General features: G+C 48.2%; 1 protein-coding gene across 2 annotated transcripts in view; it reads left to right on the top strand.

Annotated features, from left to right (window-relative positions):
- Window positions 1-18,714, top strand: part of exoc6 (exocyst complex component 6) — a 52,696-nt gene that overhangs the window by 16,360 nt on the left and 17,622 nt on the right. For both annotated transcript variants that reach the window (XM_079260730.1, XM_079260729.1), the window contains exons 6-16: window positions 1,871-1,924; window positions 2,120-2,270; window positions 2,348-2,509; window positions 3,006-3,074; window positions 9,413-9,496; window positions 10,023-10,069; window positions 10,459-10,579; window positions 14,188-14,259; window positions 14,333-14,430; window positions 16,911-17,016; window positions 17,097-17,206. In XM_079260730.1, the coding sequence (XP_079116856.1) occupies window positions 1,871-1,924; window positions 2,120-2,270; window positions 2,348-2,509; window positions 3,006-3,074; window positions 9,413-9,496; window positions 10,023-10,069; window positions 10,459-10,579; window positions 14,188-14,259; window positions 14,333-14,430; window positions 16,911-17,016; window positions 17,097-17,206 (1,074 nt within the window). The remainder of the gene's footprint in view (window positions 1-1,870; window positions 1,925-2,119; window positions 2,271-2,347; window positions 2,510-3,005; window positions 3,075-9,412; window positions 9,497-10,022; window positions 10,070-10,458; window positions 10,580-14,187; window positions 14,260-14,332; window positions 14,431-16,910; window positions 17,017-17,096; window positions 17,207-18,714) is intronic.

Here is an 18,714-nt window from a genome sequence, read left to right as displayed (position 1 = left end):
AGGGTTCAGGAACATGCTGATGCAGGGATGTGTGTTTGAAATATACCTTAAACACTAATCACATGTTATGCTGTAACTTTGGATGTTCTGTAGGTGCTGACATTGAGGTCACATTCTGTTCACTGTCCTACCGCCTCCAGTTTTTTGTGTCTTCTGTGCTGTTGCTTTGCATTCTGCCAAACTTTTTCACTGGCCAGTTTATGCCTCTTCTATACATTTAGTCAACAACAAATTTTACAGTCGCTGACCAACCAATTAGATCCCTTCACAGCCTGCCTATCAACCTAATGGTTAGAGCTTAGCACACTGACCTAATGCTGAACCCTTGTGATTTATGTGTGAAAGAGAAAAAAATCTCAATAACTCAAATTGCAGGAATGAAATTTGTAAATACACTGTCTTTTACTACCACAGTTCCAAAAATGATAAGTATCTGTGTGTCAGATGATGAAACTGAGATATTTTATCATTTTATGGAAAATGGAAAACAAAAGGCTGAAAAAGTAACTGGTCCAAATCAGAAACTAGAGGAGCATTTGACAACTAACTGTTTTAACTGGGAACAGGTCAGTAACATGACTGGGTATAAAAGGAGCATTTCAGAGAAGTCTTTCAGATGGAAAGATGAACAGAGCTTCACCAGTCTGACACAAACTGTATCTAAACATTGTGGAACAATTTCAGAAAATTTTCCTCAGACTCTGAAGGTCCTGCATCTACAGCAGGGTTGTCAAACTCCAGTCCTGGAGGGCCGGTATCTGGCAGGTTTTTGTTGTTTCCCTCTTTCAACACAGCTGATTCAAATCAAATGGTCCCAGCAGCTTCTTGTCAACCTAATCATGAACTTGTGAGTTGTGTTGGAGCATGGAGACAACAAAAACCTGCAGGATACCGGCCCTCCAGGACTGGAGTTTGACACCTGTGATCTACAGTGTAGAATATCATCAGGAGAAATCTCTGTAGGCTTGGGACAGAGGTGGATGCTTGTGATCTTTTGCATTGAAATCAGACGTGATTCTCTACTGGAAACCAGTGCATGGACTCCGGAAGATTCCAGAAACCACTGTCTGTGAACACGGTTCATCCTGAAATTCACACATGCAGGTTAAAGCTCCATCACATGTGAAGAGGATCCAGAAACACGCCGTGTCCTTGGACCAAAGCTCATTTAAAAGGATTTGTGTAGGGGTGGGACTTTTAACACTTTGATCACGATTAATTACTTACGGAAACATTAACGGGTTAAAGAAATAACACATGTTAATCATGGAACCTTTGTCAGAGCACAATTTTCTGATACGTCGATTAGACTCATGTACACGTAACTTCCGCTACTAACATAGTGTCAGGACGGGCGGTGGGGATGTGGACCCAAATGCAGAGGTGAGCCACAGGGATGCAGATTCAAGACAGATTTATTTCAACCAAAGGAACTCAGGGGACTAATGCAGGAAACTCGCACAACAAAATTTCTTCAAACTCCTTCCTTTAGAAGTGATTCATTCCCAAAATTTGGCATAATTAGGGGCATGTCTTTTTGATTGACAGGTATATGATATCCTGCTGCAAGAAGCCAGAATGTAGCACGACTGTGGTTTTCAGCCGGGTAACAGCATGCCTTAGCCCGCTTACCTCTGTTAGCTGGTTAGCTCCTGTTAGATATATCCAATTTGTCTGGCTCACATTTGAAAAAATCAGACCTGTTTTGTTTAGACTGTCATGAAAAGATCAGATTTAGGTTGCATAGGGACAAAAGAATCGATTTGGGTGACCCCAGCCTGGGGTCAGAACGTATCCTTAGTAGGATTTTATCATGGAAAACCCAACGACTAATTCTTTTGAGGTGAAACATGACTGTTTGTGTCCACAGATATTACGCTGCTCTGAAAACCATGGAGCAGCTGGAGAAAGTCTATATTCCAAGGTAAGATCCCACCATATGGGATGCTGGGGGAAGTTTCTACAACTTATAAGGTTCTGCTAAAATCAGATCAAGTTGGCTATTTGGGTGCTTGTGTTAACAGGAAGTTGAACAGGTGGAACTGGTAATGTAGACAGTATGTGGATTTTTATTTATTGAACAGATCGAGCTTTTGGTTCTGCTGTGTTCCCTCTGCAGGGTCAGTCAGTACCGGTTCTGTCAGATTATGGCTGAAAACCTGCCAAGACTCAGAGAAGAAATCAAACAGATCTCCATGTCGGACCTCAAAGACTTCCTGGAAAGCATCCGAAAGCACTCAGACAAGGTTGGGGAGACAGCAATGAGACAGGTATGTGACTTTACACCCAGCTGGTTTACCAGCAGCACCATGAAAAGGGCTCTGAGTGTATATGTGTGTGTTTTCAGGCGCAGCAGCACAGGACCTTCAACAGTGCAGTAGCAAAGCAGGCCAGTATAGGTCACTACACCAAGCCTGTGTATTCTCTCAATGGACGAGCACACTCTCACATTCCCAACGGCCTGCTGATGGACGATGACGCAGGAGACGAGGAAGACGCAGATGAAGAGGTACGAACATGCTGTGTGCTGTCAATAAAAATAAATGATGCATTTATCTGTTTGCTTATTGTTCCAAGTCCAGCTAGATTATATGTTTCCACAGCCTATCTATATGTTTGATCAGTTCTATGTAATAATTAGAACTGCTTATCATCTTCCAGCAGCTCAAATCAAACCTCTCGCAGCTCTCCATCACTGCAGCTCCACAAAGTGTCCATGGTGAAGAGAGAACAGTTACAGTAGCTGTCCAACTCCAAGGCTTGGTTGGTTTAATGGGTTTAAATGTTAGGTGTGGGTTTGCCAGTGCTTGTCTGACTACATACCCACTGAGCTGATCCTAGCCAAGCTCCTCATTACATTTAGAAAATTATAGATGGACGTATGAGCAGTAAATATTCAATCTTGGTTTTTTTTTTTTTTTTTTACTTATAAAGTGTTTTTTGTAACAAGGTGGACGTGAAAACTAAGATGCATTAAACGGTAATCATGTTTGTGCATTTGACAGATTCTTACGGCTCAGGACCTGGTGGACTTCTCACCAGTGTACAGATGTCTGCATATTTACACGGTACTGGTAGGTATCACCAAACACATCAACATCCTGTTGGGTTCCTGAAGCCGCTAACGGTTCCTGAACCCGCTAACGGTTCCTGAAGCCTCTAACGGTTCCTGAAGCCTCTAACGGTTCCTGAAGCCGCTAACGGTTCCTGAAGCCGCTAACGGTTCCTGAAGCCGCTAACGGTTCCTGAAGCCGCTAACGGTTCCTGAAGCCGCTAACGGTTCCTGAAGCCGCTAACGATGTCTGAAGCCGCTAACGGTTCCTGAAGCCGCTTAACGGTTCCTGAAGCCGCTAACGGTTCCTGAAGCCGCTTAACGGTTCCTGAAGCCGCTTAACGGTTCCTGAAGCCGCTAACGGTTCCTGAAGCCGCTAACGGTTCCTGAAGCCGCTAACGGTTCCTGAAGCCGCTTAACGGTTCCTGAAGCCGCTTAACGGTTCCTGAAGCCGCTTAACGGTTCCTGAAGCCGCTTAACGGTTCCTGAAGCCGCTTAACGGTTCCTGAAGCCGCTGACGGTTCCTGAAGCCGCTGACGGTTCCTGAAGCCGCTTAACGGTTCCTGAAGCCGCTTAACGGTTCCTGAAGCCGCTTAACGGTTCCTGAAGCCGCTTAACGGTTCCTGAAGCCGCTAACGGTTCCTGAAGCCGCTAACGGTTCCTGAAGCCGCTAACGGTTCCTGAAGCCGCTAAACGGTTCCTGAAGCCGCTTAACGGTTCCTGAAGCCGCTTAACGGTTCCTGAAGCCGCTTAACGGTTCCTGAAACCGCCGACGGTGCCTGAAGCCGCCGACGGTTCCTGAAACCGCTTTAACTGTTGCTGAAGCCGCCAACGGTTCCTGAAACTGCCGACGGTTCCTGAAGCCACCAACGGTTCCTGAAGCCGCCGACGGTTCCTGAAACCGCTTTAACTGTTGCTGCAGCCGCCAACGGTTCCTGAAGCCGCCGACGGCGCCTGAAGCCGCTTTAACTGTTCCTGAAGCCGCCGACGGCTCCTGAAGCCGCTAACGATGTCTGAAGCCGCTAACGGTTCCTGAAGCCGCTAACGGTTCCTGAAGCCGCTAACGGTTCCTGAAGCCGCTAACGATGTCTGAAGCCGCTAACGGTTCCTGAAGCCGCTAACGGTTCCTGAAGCCGCTAACGGTTCCTGAACCCGCTAACGATGTCTGAAGCCGCTAACGGTTCCTGAAGCCGCTAACGATGTCTGAAGCCGCTAACGATGTCTGAAGCCGCTAACGATGTCTGAAGCCGCTAACGGTTCCTGAAGCCGCTAACGGTTCCTGAAGCCGCTAACGGTTCCTGAAGCCGCTAACGGTTCCTGAAGCCGCTAACGGTTCCTGAAGCCGCTAACGATGTCTGAAGCCGCCAACGGTTCCTGAAGCCGCCAACGGTTCCTGAAGCCGCTAACGATGTCTGAAGCCTCTAACGGTTCCTGAAGCCGCTAACGGTTCCTGAAGCCGCTAACGGTTCCTGAAGCCGCTAACGGTTCCTGAAGCCGCTAACGGTTCCTGAAGCCGCTAACGGTTCCTGAAGCCGCTTAACGGTTCCTGAAGCCGCTTAACGGTTCCTGAAGCCGCTTAACGGTTCCTGAAGCCGCTTAACGGTTCCTGAAGCCGCTTAACGGTTCCTGAAGCCGCTGACGGTTCCTGAAGCCGCTGACGGTTCCTGAAGCCGCTTAACGGTTCCTGAAGCCGCTTAACGGTTCCTGAAGCCGCTTAACGGTTCCTGAAGCCGCTTAACGGTTCCTGAAGCCGCTTAACGGTTCCTGAAGCCGCTAACGGTTCCTGAAGCCGCTGACGGTTCCTGAAGCCGCTTAACGGTTCCTGAAGCCGCTTAACGGTTCCTGAAGCCGCTTAACGGTTCCTGAAGCCGCTTAACGGTTCCTGAAGCCGCTTAACGGTTCCTGAAGCCGCTAACGGTTCCTGAAGCCGCTAACGGTTCCTGAAGCCGCTAACGGTTCCTGAAGCCGCTAAACGGTTCCTGAAGCCGCTTAACGGTTCCTGAAGCCGCTTAACGGTTCCTGAAGCCGCTTAACGGTTCCTGAAACCGCCGACGGTGCCTGAAGCCGCCGACGGTTCCTGAAACCGCTTTAACTGTTGCTGAAGCCGCCAACGGTTCCTGAAACTGCCGACGGTTCCTGAAGCCACCAACGGTTCCTGAAGCCGCCGACGGTTCCTGAAACCGCTTTAACTGTTGCTGCAGCCGCCAACGGTTCCTGAAGCCGCCGACGGCGCCTGAAGCCGCTTTAACTGTTCCTGAAGCCGCCGACGGCTCCTGAAGCCGCTAACGATGTCTGAAGCCGCTAACGGTTCCTGAAGCCGCTAACGGTTCCTGAAGCCGCCAACGGTTCCTGAAGCCGCCAACGGTTCCTGAAGCCGCTAACGATGTCTGAAGCCGCTAACGGTTCCTGAAGCCGCTAACAGTTCCTGAAGCCGCTAACGGTTCCTGAAGCCGCTAACGGTTCCTGAAGCCGCTAACGGTTCCTGAAGCCGCTAACGATGTCTGAAGCCGCTAACGATGTCTGAAGCCGCTAACGGTTCCTGAAGCCGCTAACGGTTCCTGAAGCCGCTAACGATGTCTGAAGCCGCCAACGGTTCCTGAAGCCGCCAACGGTTCCTGAAGCCGCTAACGATGTCTGAAGCCTCTAACGGTTCCTGAAGCCGCTAACGGTTCCTGAAGCCGCTAACGGTTCCTGAAGCCGCTAACGGTTCCTGAAGCCGCTAACGGTTCCTGAAGCCGCTAACGGTTCCTGAAGCCGCTTAACGGTTCCTGAAGCCGCTTAACGGTTCCTGAAGCCGCTTAACGGTTCCTGAAGCCGCTTAACGGTTCCTGAAGCCGCTTAACGGTTCCTGAAGCCGCTTAACGGTTCCTGAAGCCGCTAACGGTTCCTGAAGCCGCTGACGGTTCCTGAAGCCGCTTAACGGTTCCTGAAGCCGCTTAACGGTTCCTGAAGCCGCTTAACGGTTCCTGAAGCCGCTTAACGGTTCCTGAAGCCGCTTAACGGTTCCTGAAGCCGCTAACGGTTCCTGAAGCCGCTGACGGTTCCTGAAGCCGCTTAACGGTTCCTGAAGCCGCTTAACGGTTCCTGAAGCCGCTTAACGGTTCCTGAAGCCGCTTAACGGTTCCTGAAGCCGCTTAACGGTTCCTGAAGCCGCTAACGGTTCCTGAAGCCGCTAACGGTTCCTGAAGCCGCTAACGGTTCCTGAAGCCGCTAAACGGTTCCTGAAGCCGCTTAACGGTTCCTGAAGCCGCTTAACGGTTCCTGAAGCCGCTTAACGGTTCCTGAAACCGCCGACGGTGCCTGAAGCCGCCGACGGTTCCTGAAACCGCTTTAACTGTTGCTGAAGCCGCCAACGGTTCCTGAAACTGCCGACGGTTCCTGAAGCCACCAACGGTTCCTGAAGCCGCCGACGGTTCCTGAAACCGCTTTAACTGTTGCTGCAGCCGCCAACGGTTCCTGAAGCCACCGACGGCGCCTGAAGCCGCTTTAACTGTTCCTGAAGCCGCCGACGGCTCCTGAAGCCGCTAACGATGTCTGAAGCCGCTAACGGTTCCTGAAGCCGCTAACGGTTCCTGAAGCCGCCAACGGTTCCTGAAGCCGCCAACGGTTCCTGAAGCCGCTAACGATGTCTGAAGCCGCTAACGGTTCCTGAAGCCGCTAACAGTTCCTGAAGCCGCTAACGGTTCCTGAAGCCGCTAACGGTTCCTGAAGCCGCTAACGGTTCCTGAAGCCGCTAACGGTTCCTGAAGCCGCTAACGATGTCTGAAGCCGCTAACGGTTCCTGAAGCCGCTAACGGTTCCTGAAGCCGCTAACGGTTCCTGAAGCCGCTAACGGTTCCTGAAGCCGCTTAACGGTTCCTGAAGCCGCTTAACGGTTCCTGAAGCCGCTTAACGGTTCCTGAAGCCGCTAACGGTTCCTGAAGCCGCTAACGGTTCCTGAAGCCGCTTAACGGTTCCTGAAGCCGCTTAACGGTTCCTGAAGCCGCTTAACGGTTCCTGAAGCCGCTTAACGGTTCCTGAAGCCGCTTAACGGTTCCTGAAGCCGCTTAACGGTTCCTGAAGCCGCTTAACGGTTCCTGAAGCCGCTAAACGGTTCCTGAAGCCGCTTAACGGTTCCTGAAGCCGCCGACGGTGCCTGAAGCCGCCGACGGTGCCTGAAGCCGCCGACGGTGCCTGAAGCCGCCGACGGTTCCTGAAGCCGCCGACGGCTCCTGAAACCGCCGACGGTTCCTGAAGCCGCCGACGGTTCCTGAAGCCGCCGACGGTTCCTGAAGCCGCCGACGGTTCCTGAAACCGCTTTAACTGTTGCTGCAGCCGCCAACGGTTCCTGAAGCCGCCGACGGCGCCTGAAGCCGCTAACGATGTCTGAAGCCGCTAACGGTTCCTGAAGCCGCCGACGGCGCCTGAAACCGTTTTAACTGTTCCTGAAGCCGCTTTAACTGTTCCTGAAGCCGCCGACGGTTCCTGAAGCCGCCGACGGTTCCTGAAACCGCCGACGGTGCCTGAAGCCGCCGACGGCGCCTGAAACCGTTTTAACTGTTCCTGAAGCCGTCGGCGGTTCCTGAAACCGTCGGCGGCGCCTGAAACCATTTTAACTGTTCCTGAAGCCGCCGACGGCTCCTGAAGCCGCTTAACGGTTCCTGAAGCCGCTTAACGGTTCCTGAAGCCGCCGACGGCTCCTGAAGCCGCCGACTGTTCCTGAAACCGCCGACTGTTCCTGAAACCGCTTTAACTGTTCCTGAAGCCGCCGACGGTTCCTGAAGCCGCCGACGGTTCCTGAAACCGCCGACGGTTCCTGAAACCGCCGACTGTTCCTGAAACCGCTTTAACTGTTCCTGAAGCCGCCGACGGTTCCTGAAGCCGCCGACGGTTCCTGAAACCGCCGACTGTTCCTGAAACCGCTTTAACTGTTCCTGAAGCCGCCGACGGTTCCTGAAGCCGCCGACGGTTCCTGAAACCGCCGACGGTGCCTGAAGCCGCCGACGGCGCCTGAAACCGTTTTAACTGTTCCTGAAGCCGCCGACGGCTCCTGAAGCCGCTTAACGGTTCCTGAAGCCGCCGACGGCTCCTGAAACCGCTTTAACTGTTCCTGAAGCCGCCGACGGTTCCTGAAGCCGCCGACGGTTCCTGAAACCGCCGACTGTTCCTGAAACCGCTTTAACTGTTCCTGAAGCCGCCGACGGTTCCTGAAGCCGCCGACGGTTCCTGAAACCGCCGACGGTGCCTGAAGCCGCCGACGGCGCCTGAAACCGTTTTAACTGTTCCTGAAGCCGCCGACGGCTCCTGAAACCGCCGACGGTGCCTGAAGCCGCCGACGGCGCCTGAAACCGTTTTAACTGTTCCTGAAGCCGCCGACGGCTCCTGAAACCGCCGACGGTTCCTGAAGCCGCCGACGGTTCCTGAAACCGCCGACTGTTCCTGAAACCGCCGACGGTGCCTGAAGCCGCCGACGGCGCCTGAAACCGTTTTAACTGTTCCTGAAGCCGCCGACGGCTCCTGAAGCAGCCGACGGTTCCTGAAGCCGCCGACGGTTCCTGAAACCGCCGACTGTTCCTGAAACCGCCGACGGTGCCTGAAGCCGCCGACGGCGCCTGAAACCGCTTTAACTGTTCCTGAAGCCGCCGACGGTTCCTGAAACCGCCGACGGTGCCTGAAGCCGCCGACGGCGCCTGAAACCGTTTTAACTGTTCCTGAAGCCGCCGACGGCTCCTGAAGCCGCTTAACTGTTCCTGAAGCCGCCGACTGTTCCTGAAGCAGCCGACGGTTCCTGAAGCCGCCGACGGCGCCTGAAGCCGCCGACGGCGCCTGAAGCCGCCGACGGTGCCTGAAGCCGCCGACGGTTCCTGAAGCCGCCGACGGTTCCTGAAGCCGCCGACGGTTCCTGAAGCCGCCGACGGCGCCTGAAACCGCTTTAACTGTTCCTGAAACCGCTTTAACTGTTCCTGAAGCCGCCGACGGCTCCTGAAGCCGCTTCACGGTGCTGGAGAACCCATATGTGAACAGGATCCATAAACACTGCGTCTTCACTGAACCAAAGTTCATATAAAATGAGCTTAAAATGTTGAGCATGTAAATGTTAAACATTCCCATACAGATTACCTCATGTCTCTGTTCTAATCTGCAGACTGTAATCACTTGTTTCACTACGGACGTGTCAGTGAATGTTATTACCGCTTGTGTCAGTGTTACCACAGGATCCACCATTTTCTTTAAGAATGAATCAAAGTTAAACCTATAGAAATCACTGTTTGCGGTTTTATGTTCCTAAAAGATTTACCTTCCACTGTAATGTTAACAAATGTAAAACCCTTTAGCTTTTTCGATCTCTTATAAACGTCTGTTTCTGGCTTTGCGTTTCAGGGTGACAGGGAAACATTTGAGAACTACTACAGGAAGCAGAGGAAAAAACAAGCCCGGTTAGTTCTGCAGCCGCAGGCTAACATGGTGAGCAACACACTGCATTACACAAACATCTGATTCCTGAGAAATGATACCAACTTTCCTGACTTCAGATGTGTTGAAGGCTGACTGTTCTGTATGACAAAGCTTCAACCTGGACTCATAAACAACAGTTAGTTAATAAGTAAAGACAGAAGTGGACTAAGTGATGGTTAACAAAACTAGTTATGGAGTTTCCAAGTGTTCAAATACTGAAATTCCTCCTCATGAAAAACCTTACAAGAAATACACGATGTAAACCAGGGGTGTCCCACGTTGGCCCTCGAGGGCCGCTGTGCTGCAGGTTTTCCATGTGTCCCTGCTCCAACACATCTTCCATTAAATGGATCCAACATCCAATGAAATTCTGCACAATGACTAATTTATTTTAGACAGGTGTGTTGGAGCAGGGATACATGGCAAACCTGCAGGACTTTAGCTCTGGAGGAGTGGAGCTGGACACCCTGATCTAAACAAAAGGCCGTCCAGATGCGCAGGGTGTGCATCATCTGTGTGTGTTCCTGTGTTTCAGCACGAGACAATGGAAGGATACAGGAGATACTTCAATCAGATCGTTGGGTAAGATGTTTCCCTCATGCGTGTTCGACACTTTCTGCATGAAGTTTGAACATGTTGAAAATCCCAAGACACAAGTCAGATGTTTGTGAGCAATAATGTCAGATCTTGTGCTGCTGTTGTCAGACATTGTACTGATGCATTCATCTGCAGAGCTCTGAAACTGTTGAATGATACTGTAGAAGCTCTGCTCTGTCCTAGGATCAGCTCTGTTAGCTTCACATCTAATATCTGGAAGAACTGGCATCCTGCCTATATTTGTAATTCTTCTTGCATTGCACTTCTTTTATTGTATCTACCTTTTTTTTCCCATGTGATTTTATTTTTTTCTATTTGAATGTACCTGGATTCTGTGTCCTGAATAAAGCTTGAATTGAATTGTGTGTTTTTAGGTTTTTTGTTGTTGAAGACCACATCCTTCACGCCACGAGGGGGCTGGTGACCAGAGCTTTCACCGATGAGCTGTGGAACATGGCCTTATCCAAGATCATTGCTGTGCTGCGCACACACTCTGTAGGCAAACACGCACACACACACACACACAGCAGGGAGGCGCTGGTGAAAAGGGAGACTGCTGGGAGTTAATAGGGATAATACAGCCTGCTGTGAATGTGTTTATCTGGGAAGAATCCTTATTCAGCGGCTGACACTCGGTGGGGAGGTTAGCGAGCTCACAGATCCAGTAATGATGTCACTGTTTACATGGGAGGTTTAGTTCCTCCTTAGATCCGCTTTAAACGGGTGAAAAATGACCATCTAAGTCCTCATGAAAAAGTCATTTAGGAATTAAGTTTAATTCCAAGGTGTCTGGTCTTTTGGCATTTGAACCCAAACTGTTGAATTCCTCTGTCGTGTCAACCTTCGTTAATTCCAGTCGTTCATCCTCGTTACCTCGTCCCGTCCCGATGACGATGTGTTGTTTTCCCTCCCGTCTTCGGGAGCCTATCCTCCTTCTCAGCTGCTGAAAAACAGTGAAGTATTACGCTCGTGTCAATCTGCTGCTGCGAAATTATCATCACAATTACAGCAAAACTGGTTCTCATTATGTAGTTTTCCCTGTTACAGCAGAAACGACGACAAGAATGAAGCAAACTTTGTTTAGACAGAAGTATGTCACATTAGCTACGGTTACATGGTGTGTTTTTATTCAGAATTATTAATTAGGAATTAAACAATTCAGAATTAACATATTCTGAATTAACACTTAGTTCCTCTTTAGAGCGGCGGGTTGGGAAGGGTTCTGATTGGACAGAGGGTGCACGTGACGTATGATGTATACCAGAAGCAAGCAAAGTTGGCTCCCTGCTTCTCGTCTTTTCAGTCGTAACTTGTAAAAACTACATAATAAGAACCAGTTTCACTGCTATTTTTATTCTAAATGTGAATTAGCAGCTCAACACCAGCATACTACTTCACTTTCTGCAGCAACTGAGAAGGAGAAGAAAGATAGACCACCGAACACGGGAGGTAAAACAAGGCGCGTCATCGGGACAGGACAAGGTAACGAGCATGCTCAGAACAACTAGAGTTAACTTAGAGCTGAAAGAAGGTTTACATGACAGAGGAATTAAATAGTTGGATTAAAATGCGAATAAACCAGACACTTACATCGGAATAAGTTTAATTCTCAACTAGCATTAGGAATAAGCGTTTACATGGTCGTTTTTCATCAGTTTAAATCAGAATTAACTTTTATTCTGGATTAAAGAGGAATTAAAACTCCCATGTAAACGTACGGCGTGTCCAATCAAAACCCTTTCCAACTCGCCGCTCTGAAGAGGAACTATGTGAGAACTTGTTTCCATGTAAACCTCCGTTCAGAATTATTATTTCCATGTAAACTTGTAGGAGAATGCTGTTAATTCCAAACAAAGAAAAAAAACCCTCATGTTGTGAAGAGAAGAGGTCAGAACCCAGCTGCACATGGACAGGAGGTCACTGGGCCTAATGAGAGACAGATTTCAACAAAAAGAGCAGATTAAGAAGGCATATTGTCACCGCTGGGCTCCACTCAGTTGTAAATGGCCCTCAGGATTATGCTAAGAGCTTAAAGAATGGGCCGCACCGCATGAGGCGAGGACAAAGACCTGGCTCTCCCTCGGCCTGCAGCCCTTCTGCTGAGCTGCAACACATGTTGGTCAGCGGTCATCAGGACTAAATGTTAAACAGATAATTCCAGCATACGGCCTGTTTCTGATGAGAAAACCACGAGTTTTACAGTAAAGTGTTCCAGCTGACTGTAAGGGAGTGTGTGTGTGTGTGTGTGTGTGTGTGTGTGTGTGTGTGTGTGTGTGTGTGTGTGTGTGTGTGTGTGTGTGTGTGTGTGTGTGTGTGTGTGTGTGTGTGTGTGTGTGTGTGTGTGTGTGTGTGTGACTTGTGCTTGATTTACACACTGACCACATCGTTGTTAAGACAGCATCATAAATCTGTCCGCGCTCCAGAGGAACAGACAGGATGGTTAGTGGTGGTTAACTCACGCTGAGCACAAAGCAAACACATTTTATTAGTAATTTCCAAAAGATGAAGTGAAAACAAAATGTCTGAATGTTTTCAGCTTCTGAGCCGACAGATCTGTTTAGATCGACTGACGACGACCCCAGTGCTTTTCTGTTCTTTTTCACCTCTACAAGCCACATTCAGCCGTCCACACGCAGCCTCATGCAGCGTGTGGAAACAGCTGGACTGTAAATATCCAGTTCTTTGTGAGGAAATGTTCACATGTCTGAAACCTGGAGAGGAAAGTGACTGCAGGGGAAGCTGAACTTTTCTCTTCTCATTAAGTGAAGAAAGATGTGTGTTCTGACTGAAAAACCTTCACAGATCTTCTCGTCTCCGTCCACCATCCCCGACATCAGGCTGAGAAAGTTGGATTAGAATCTGAATCTGTTTGATGTTTGAGGGTTTCTTCATGTTCAGCCTGGTCCAGCATCTCAGTGGAATAAGATCTGGACTCTCCATGTCTCTCTTTTACACCAGTCCCTGCTGGATTTCCTAGTCTGGTTTGCTTCATTTTCATCCTCTGATGGAGGGAAGACCAGGACCAGGTCCTGCTGCAGACCATGACACTTCCACCTCCATGCTTCCCAGTTGGGATTCTGGTGTCCAGATAATCGACTCATCAGTCCACAGCAGAAGTCCTGGTCTCTGTTTCTCTGAAGAACTTCAGTCTGACCGTCATCTTCTCTCAGAGACCAGATGTTTCCTCGTTGCTCTTTCTGCTTTTAGATCCATCTTCTTCCAGACCTGCTGCAGCTCCTGAAGACATTTCAGGCTTCTGGAGACGTCTTTCAGCACCTTGCAGTCTGGTCTCAGGTGAACTGGGACAGTTTTCCAGACAGCTGCTTTCAGGTTCTTTTTAAATCCCTGAAGAGACTGAAGAGCAGCTCCAGTCTTCTTCCTGACGTCTCTGTGGATCTCAGCGCTGAATGTCTGAGGTCAAACCGGGACAGACCTCCTTCATCGTGCTGAGGAATCATGTTCTCATCATCCTCACCTGCTCTGACACACCTGGGAATAAATGTGGGGGTTTCTGAATGTAGTCATCATTAGAAATAACATTTTTATTTATTTAAATTATCCGGTAATGAGGAGGACATGCACGGTGCATTAGTGTGTGTGGGGTGTGTGTGATTGGGCGTGTGCATGCACAGAAGTGTATAAAGGTGCATACTCACCTGGGAGCAGGTGTTAGGGTGACCGTTATTCATTCATTCATATTTTCTATCTGTTTATCTCCCTGGTTAAAACAACCCACCCACCCATCCATCCTAGTTGTGTTGTTAAAGCTTGGGAAATGCAATAAAGGTCCCAAAACGCATCCCTGGATCTCAGCGTACCTGTCGGAGAACTTCCATACGTGTCACGCGGACCCGCCCCGAACTCTCAGCGGCAAACGTGGTTTAGGAGCCGCAATAGTTCTGTTTCCAGAATACAGGCTTTCATAGGATGTCCTCAATTTTTCAAGATCGTATCGAAGCAGAGCTCTTTATTTATCACACACGTGAGGTTCAGCGTCTCGGAATCGAACCAGCAGCCTTCCTGCAGAGCTCAGCTGTCATGTTGTTGTCATGGAAACAGTATGTGAAGGTTTCCTGATGATTGTTTGTTGTTCTTATCTCCAGTCGTACTGTGAGGACCCAGATCTGGTGTTGGAGCTGAAAAATCTCATTGTCATCTTCGCTGACACACTCCAGGTTGGTTCAGAGCTGAGATGTGAACAGAAGCGCCTGAAACACTGTCGTTAACACGCGTCAACATTGTCTGCAGGGTTACGGCTTTCCAGTCAACCGTCTGTTTGACCTGCTGTTCGAGGTCAGAGACCAGTACAACGAAACTCTGCTGAAGAAATGGGCGCTGGTGTTCAGGTGGGACCAGCTGGTCTGGGAAAATACAAACACCACCAATGTACAACAGCACAAATAAAGTCTTAACGGGACGTGGTGTAAGAATTACTCCTGTCCAACTTTAAACTCATGAATCACCCTCAGATGAGTCGTTTATTCTGGCGCGTCGCCTTTTCAAACACCCGTTGCATCAGCGGTAGCCGGCGTAGATCAAAAAGCCTCGACAACACTGATGAAACCATTTCATACTCAGAACAAATTCATGAGTTGTTGAGGAAATAGTTCCAGCCTCTGCTATCCGTTAAGTTCACATGTAACCGGTTACATCCAGTCTGGTGGAACTGCATGTTTACACGCTTTCAGAAACACAGGTAAACAGGCTTTCAGAAACACAGGTAAACAGGCTTTCAGAAACACAGGTAAACAGGCTTTCAGAAACACAGGTAAACAGGCTTTCAGAAACACAGGTAAACAGGCTTTCAGAAACACAGGTAAACAGGCTTTCAGAAACACAGGTAAACAGGCTTTCAGAAACACAGGTAAACAGGCTTTCAGAAACACAGGTAAACACGCTTTCAGAAACACAGGTAAACAGGCTTTCAGAAACACAGGTAAACAGGCTTTCAGAAACACAGGTAAACAGGCTTTCAGAAACACAGGTAAACAGGCTTTCAGAAACACAGGTAAACACGCTTTCAGAAACACAGGTAAACAGGCTTTCAGCAGTAGTAAAGCTGGACTAAACGCTGGTGGGAAAGCTTTGCAAGCTGCTTTTTCTGTGACTGAACTGTGATTTTTGCTATTTGTGCTGCCTTTTCTTACAACACCTTTTGATTTTTTTAGGTTAGTTCCTAGAGCTGTGACGAAATGCTCTCGTCCTGATTCGATTCCAATTTTTTTGGGTGCCGATTCAGTTTAAATTACAATTCTCACAACTCCTCGATATTGCTGATTTTTGTAGATTAAAAAAAAAAAAATGTATAAAACTTGAATTTATTTTTCTTCATTTCAATGAGGAAAAAACAAGCCAGTAGCCAGACCATCATTCTGCTGCTATAACGCCCAAGAAGACAAGTAAAACGATCAATAAAAACAACAAATTTATAATAGATTTTTTTTTTTAAACCAAAAAATCTATTTTAAAATTGTGGAGCAAAAAATCCCAATATTTGTTTTTAATTAGATTTTCCCACCTCGATTAGTTACTTTGAATTGTTTTGTACATGAAATGTGCTGTACAAATAAACTTGTGTCGCCTAAAGCCAGCGTTTACTGTGACTTTAAAAGCTCTCTGTAGCAACGAGGCTGGCGTGTTTTAGCAGGATCTGCTGTTACCATGGCAACAAGCAACACTGTCTAACAAAACCCGATGTAAACAGTCAGCTTTTGGCTAATTTAGCCAGTACAGCTGACTCGAAGGGGAGAAAGCTCCAACCTCAGTGTCACTTTTAAAATCTTTCTCCTTCTTGAGCTCCTTCAGTCAATTCAATTCAATCCAGCTTTATTTGTAGAGCGCCGCTTCACAACAATGTTGTCTCAGGACACTTTACATACACATCATTTCCAGCCAATTCATACATATCCTCTAATAGATACCAACTGATTACATCGAGTCATGACTTCCATCCAATCCCCCTTCCTGAGCTGCACGCGGCGACAGTGGGAAGGAAAAAACTCCCCTTTAACATGAAGAAAACCTCCGGCTGAACCCGGCTCAGGGAGGGCAGCCATCTGCCTCTGCTGGTTGGGGTGGAGACGACAGGAAAGACAGATCAACATGTACAACTGCACTTATTCAGGAAGACCTGCAGAAAAAAGGAGAAATAAGTTAGAGATGGCATGGAAGACTAGCTCCATGTTGATCCTCTGCTCCGGTCACGCCGCCTCCCATCTTCCCTTTTTCTCTTTACTGACGACGGTGAAAGCAGCTGCATATGCTGCTCCTGCACTTCTGTAAATAACAACTGTACAGATCTTCCAGCTTGCCGGATTAGTAAACATCTTTCATTGATCGTCTCCGTCACTGTGCGCCATATTGGTGCTATTTGTCCCTTACTGGCTGTTGTAGTTTCAAGATTGTCATGGCGCTTCCCTCCTGGCATATTCGTCTTATGTAGAAACAAATGTAAAACTCTTTGCTGACAAGAATGCATCAGATTATTAGCGGAGGTCATGATACACCGGTGATTTACTGATAATTTACTGATAAATTTGATCAAAAAATTAAATTTAATAATAAATTAAGTTGTAATTTACTGATATTTACGGATGACAACACATTTATAAACGTGGACATCCATCTTTGTCCAGTAAACAACAGAAAATGTTAAACAATGTCTCTTGAATTACAGTATAAACCTAAGTCCCATCTGTCGAGTATAACCTAAAAACACACTCCAGACACTCACAAGCTGGCAGACATGCATGTCATCAGTGAGTGTACGTTTTTCTTTCAAGAAAACTGAAAGCACAAAAAGTCACCATGTTTGTTTCCTCCGTAGAGAAATCTTTGAGTTGGATAACTACAGTCCAATCCCAGTTGAAACGGAGGAGGAGTATAAACTGGTGGTCAGCCGCTTTCCTTTCCACGATGCTGAGATAGAGAAGGTGAGCACGATCTCAGACTCCGTCTGCAGGAGAAGACTCATTTCATCCCGTTAACGGCTTTTTTCTCTGTGTACGAGCAGCAGGACTTTCCAAAGAAGCTGCCGATGTCCCAGTCTGTCCCCCAGATCTACACACAGGTCAAGGAGTTCATTTACGCCAGCCTGAAGTTCTCCGAGTCGCTACACCGCAGGTGCGTTAGTCGCTGCTCGCAGAAGATTCATTCAAACAGGACCAACGGGGCTGATGCATTGCTGACCTTAGTTTGCAAAAACTCCAGATCCATTTTAGCAAACGGAAATTTTGTTTTCTTCTGGTGGTGGAACATTTTTCCGGCATGGAACGTTTTTCTCGTTCTCTGAGAGAACAAAATGACGTGGGGTTGTTCTCCTGGACGTGGTTGGAGGCGTCTTGCAGCTTGTTCGTGACGCATCAGCCGAGCAGAACTTTCTTGTGGAACGCCAGGGAGCGTTGTGTGGTTGGCCAGATGTTTGAGGTGGTCGTGGTTACCATGGAAACGCATGAAGCAGAATGTTGTTGCCTCTGCATTTCCCATAGACTGGATATCGATGTCCTGCGATATCCCGCCTCTCGCCAAAAGACTGCGGGGATAGGCTCCAGCTCCCCCGCGACCTTAATCGGACTGAGCGGTTCGGATAATGAATTTATAAAAGTATATAGGTGTAGATGGGCGGAGCCTCCGTGGCGTCACCTGTCGATTTCTGAGGAGCTGAATTGAAGCTCATTGGGCGGTTCCTACCATCGCCATCTTGGCAGCGTTGGCAAGCCATCTCTGGCAAAGAGAGAGAGTGGATGATTGACATCTGTCAAGCTCCGTCCTGCCTGTAGCTACAAGCTAACAGAGTTATCCTAGAGCTAATGGGAGCTAACCAGCTAACAGAGGTAGGCGGGCTAAAGCTAAGTCTAAAAACCGCGGATTTTGTTCAAAATTTCTTGCAGTGAGATATCGGGTACCTGTCAATCAAAAGGACATGCCCCTAAATATGCCAAATTTCACAATGAAATTGGTTCTAAATGGAGTTATAAAAAAAATTTACTCCCCCCAAAGTTGTCATGACCTATTAAACCTAAAATGGATTTTTGTACCAGGATGTAAACATGTTTATTTCTGCTGTAAACATGTTTATTCCTGTTGTAAACATGTTTATTACTGTTGTAAACATGTTTATTTCTGCTGTAAACATGTTTATTCCTGTTGTAAACGTGTTTATTTCTGCTGTAAACATGTTTATTTCTGCTGTGAAGTTGGTCTTTTTAACATGGGAGTCTAAGGGGATTTGCTCTGTTTTAGAGCCCCTAGTGCAGGGGTGTCAAACTCCAGTCCTAGAGGGCCGGTATCCGGCAGGTTTTTGCTGTTTCTCTCTACCAACACAGCTGATTTAAATCTAATGGATCCAGCAGCTTCTCGTCAACCAATTCATGAATTTTGCTCAGGTGTGTTGGAGCATGGAGACAACAAAAACCTGCAGGATACCGGCCCTCGAGGACAGGAGTTTGACACCTGTGCCCTAGTGGATGGGAGGGGAACTGCAGCCTTTGTCACTTCCACATAGACTTTACTTTTTACCGCCGCAGGTTGCTGCTTGGCATTTCCTTAGATGCGAGATTGAACGGATAGTTTTAAACAGGACGCCCTGTCCAAAACCTGCCATGACATGGACAAAGCTTCTCGTGTAGTAT

This window comes from Telmatherina bonti, assembly GCF_933228915.1.
Source record: "Telmatherina bonti genome assembly, chromosome: 21".
Lineage (NCBI taxonomy): Eukaryota > Metazoa > Chordata > Actinopteri > Atheriniformes > Telmatherinidae > Telmatherina > Telmatherina bonti.
The sequence above is the reverse complement of the archived record's forward strand: the minus strand, read 5'-3'. Positions and strand labels throughout refer to the sequence as shown.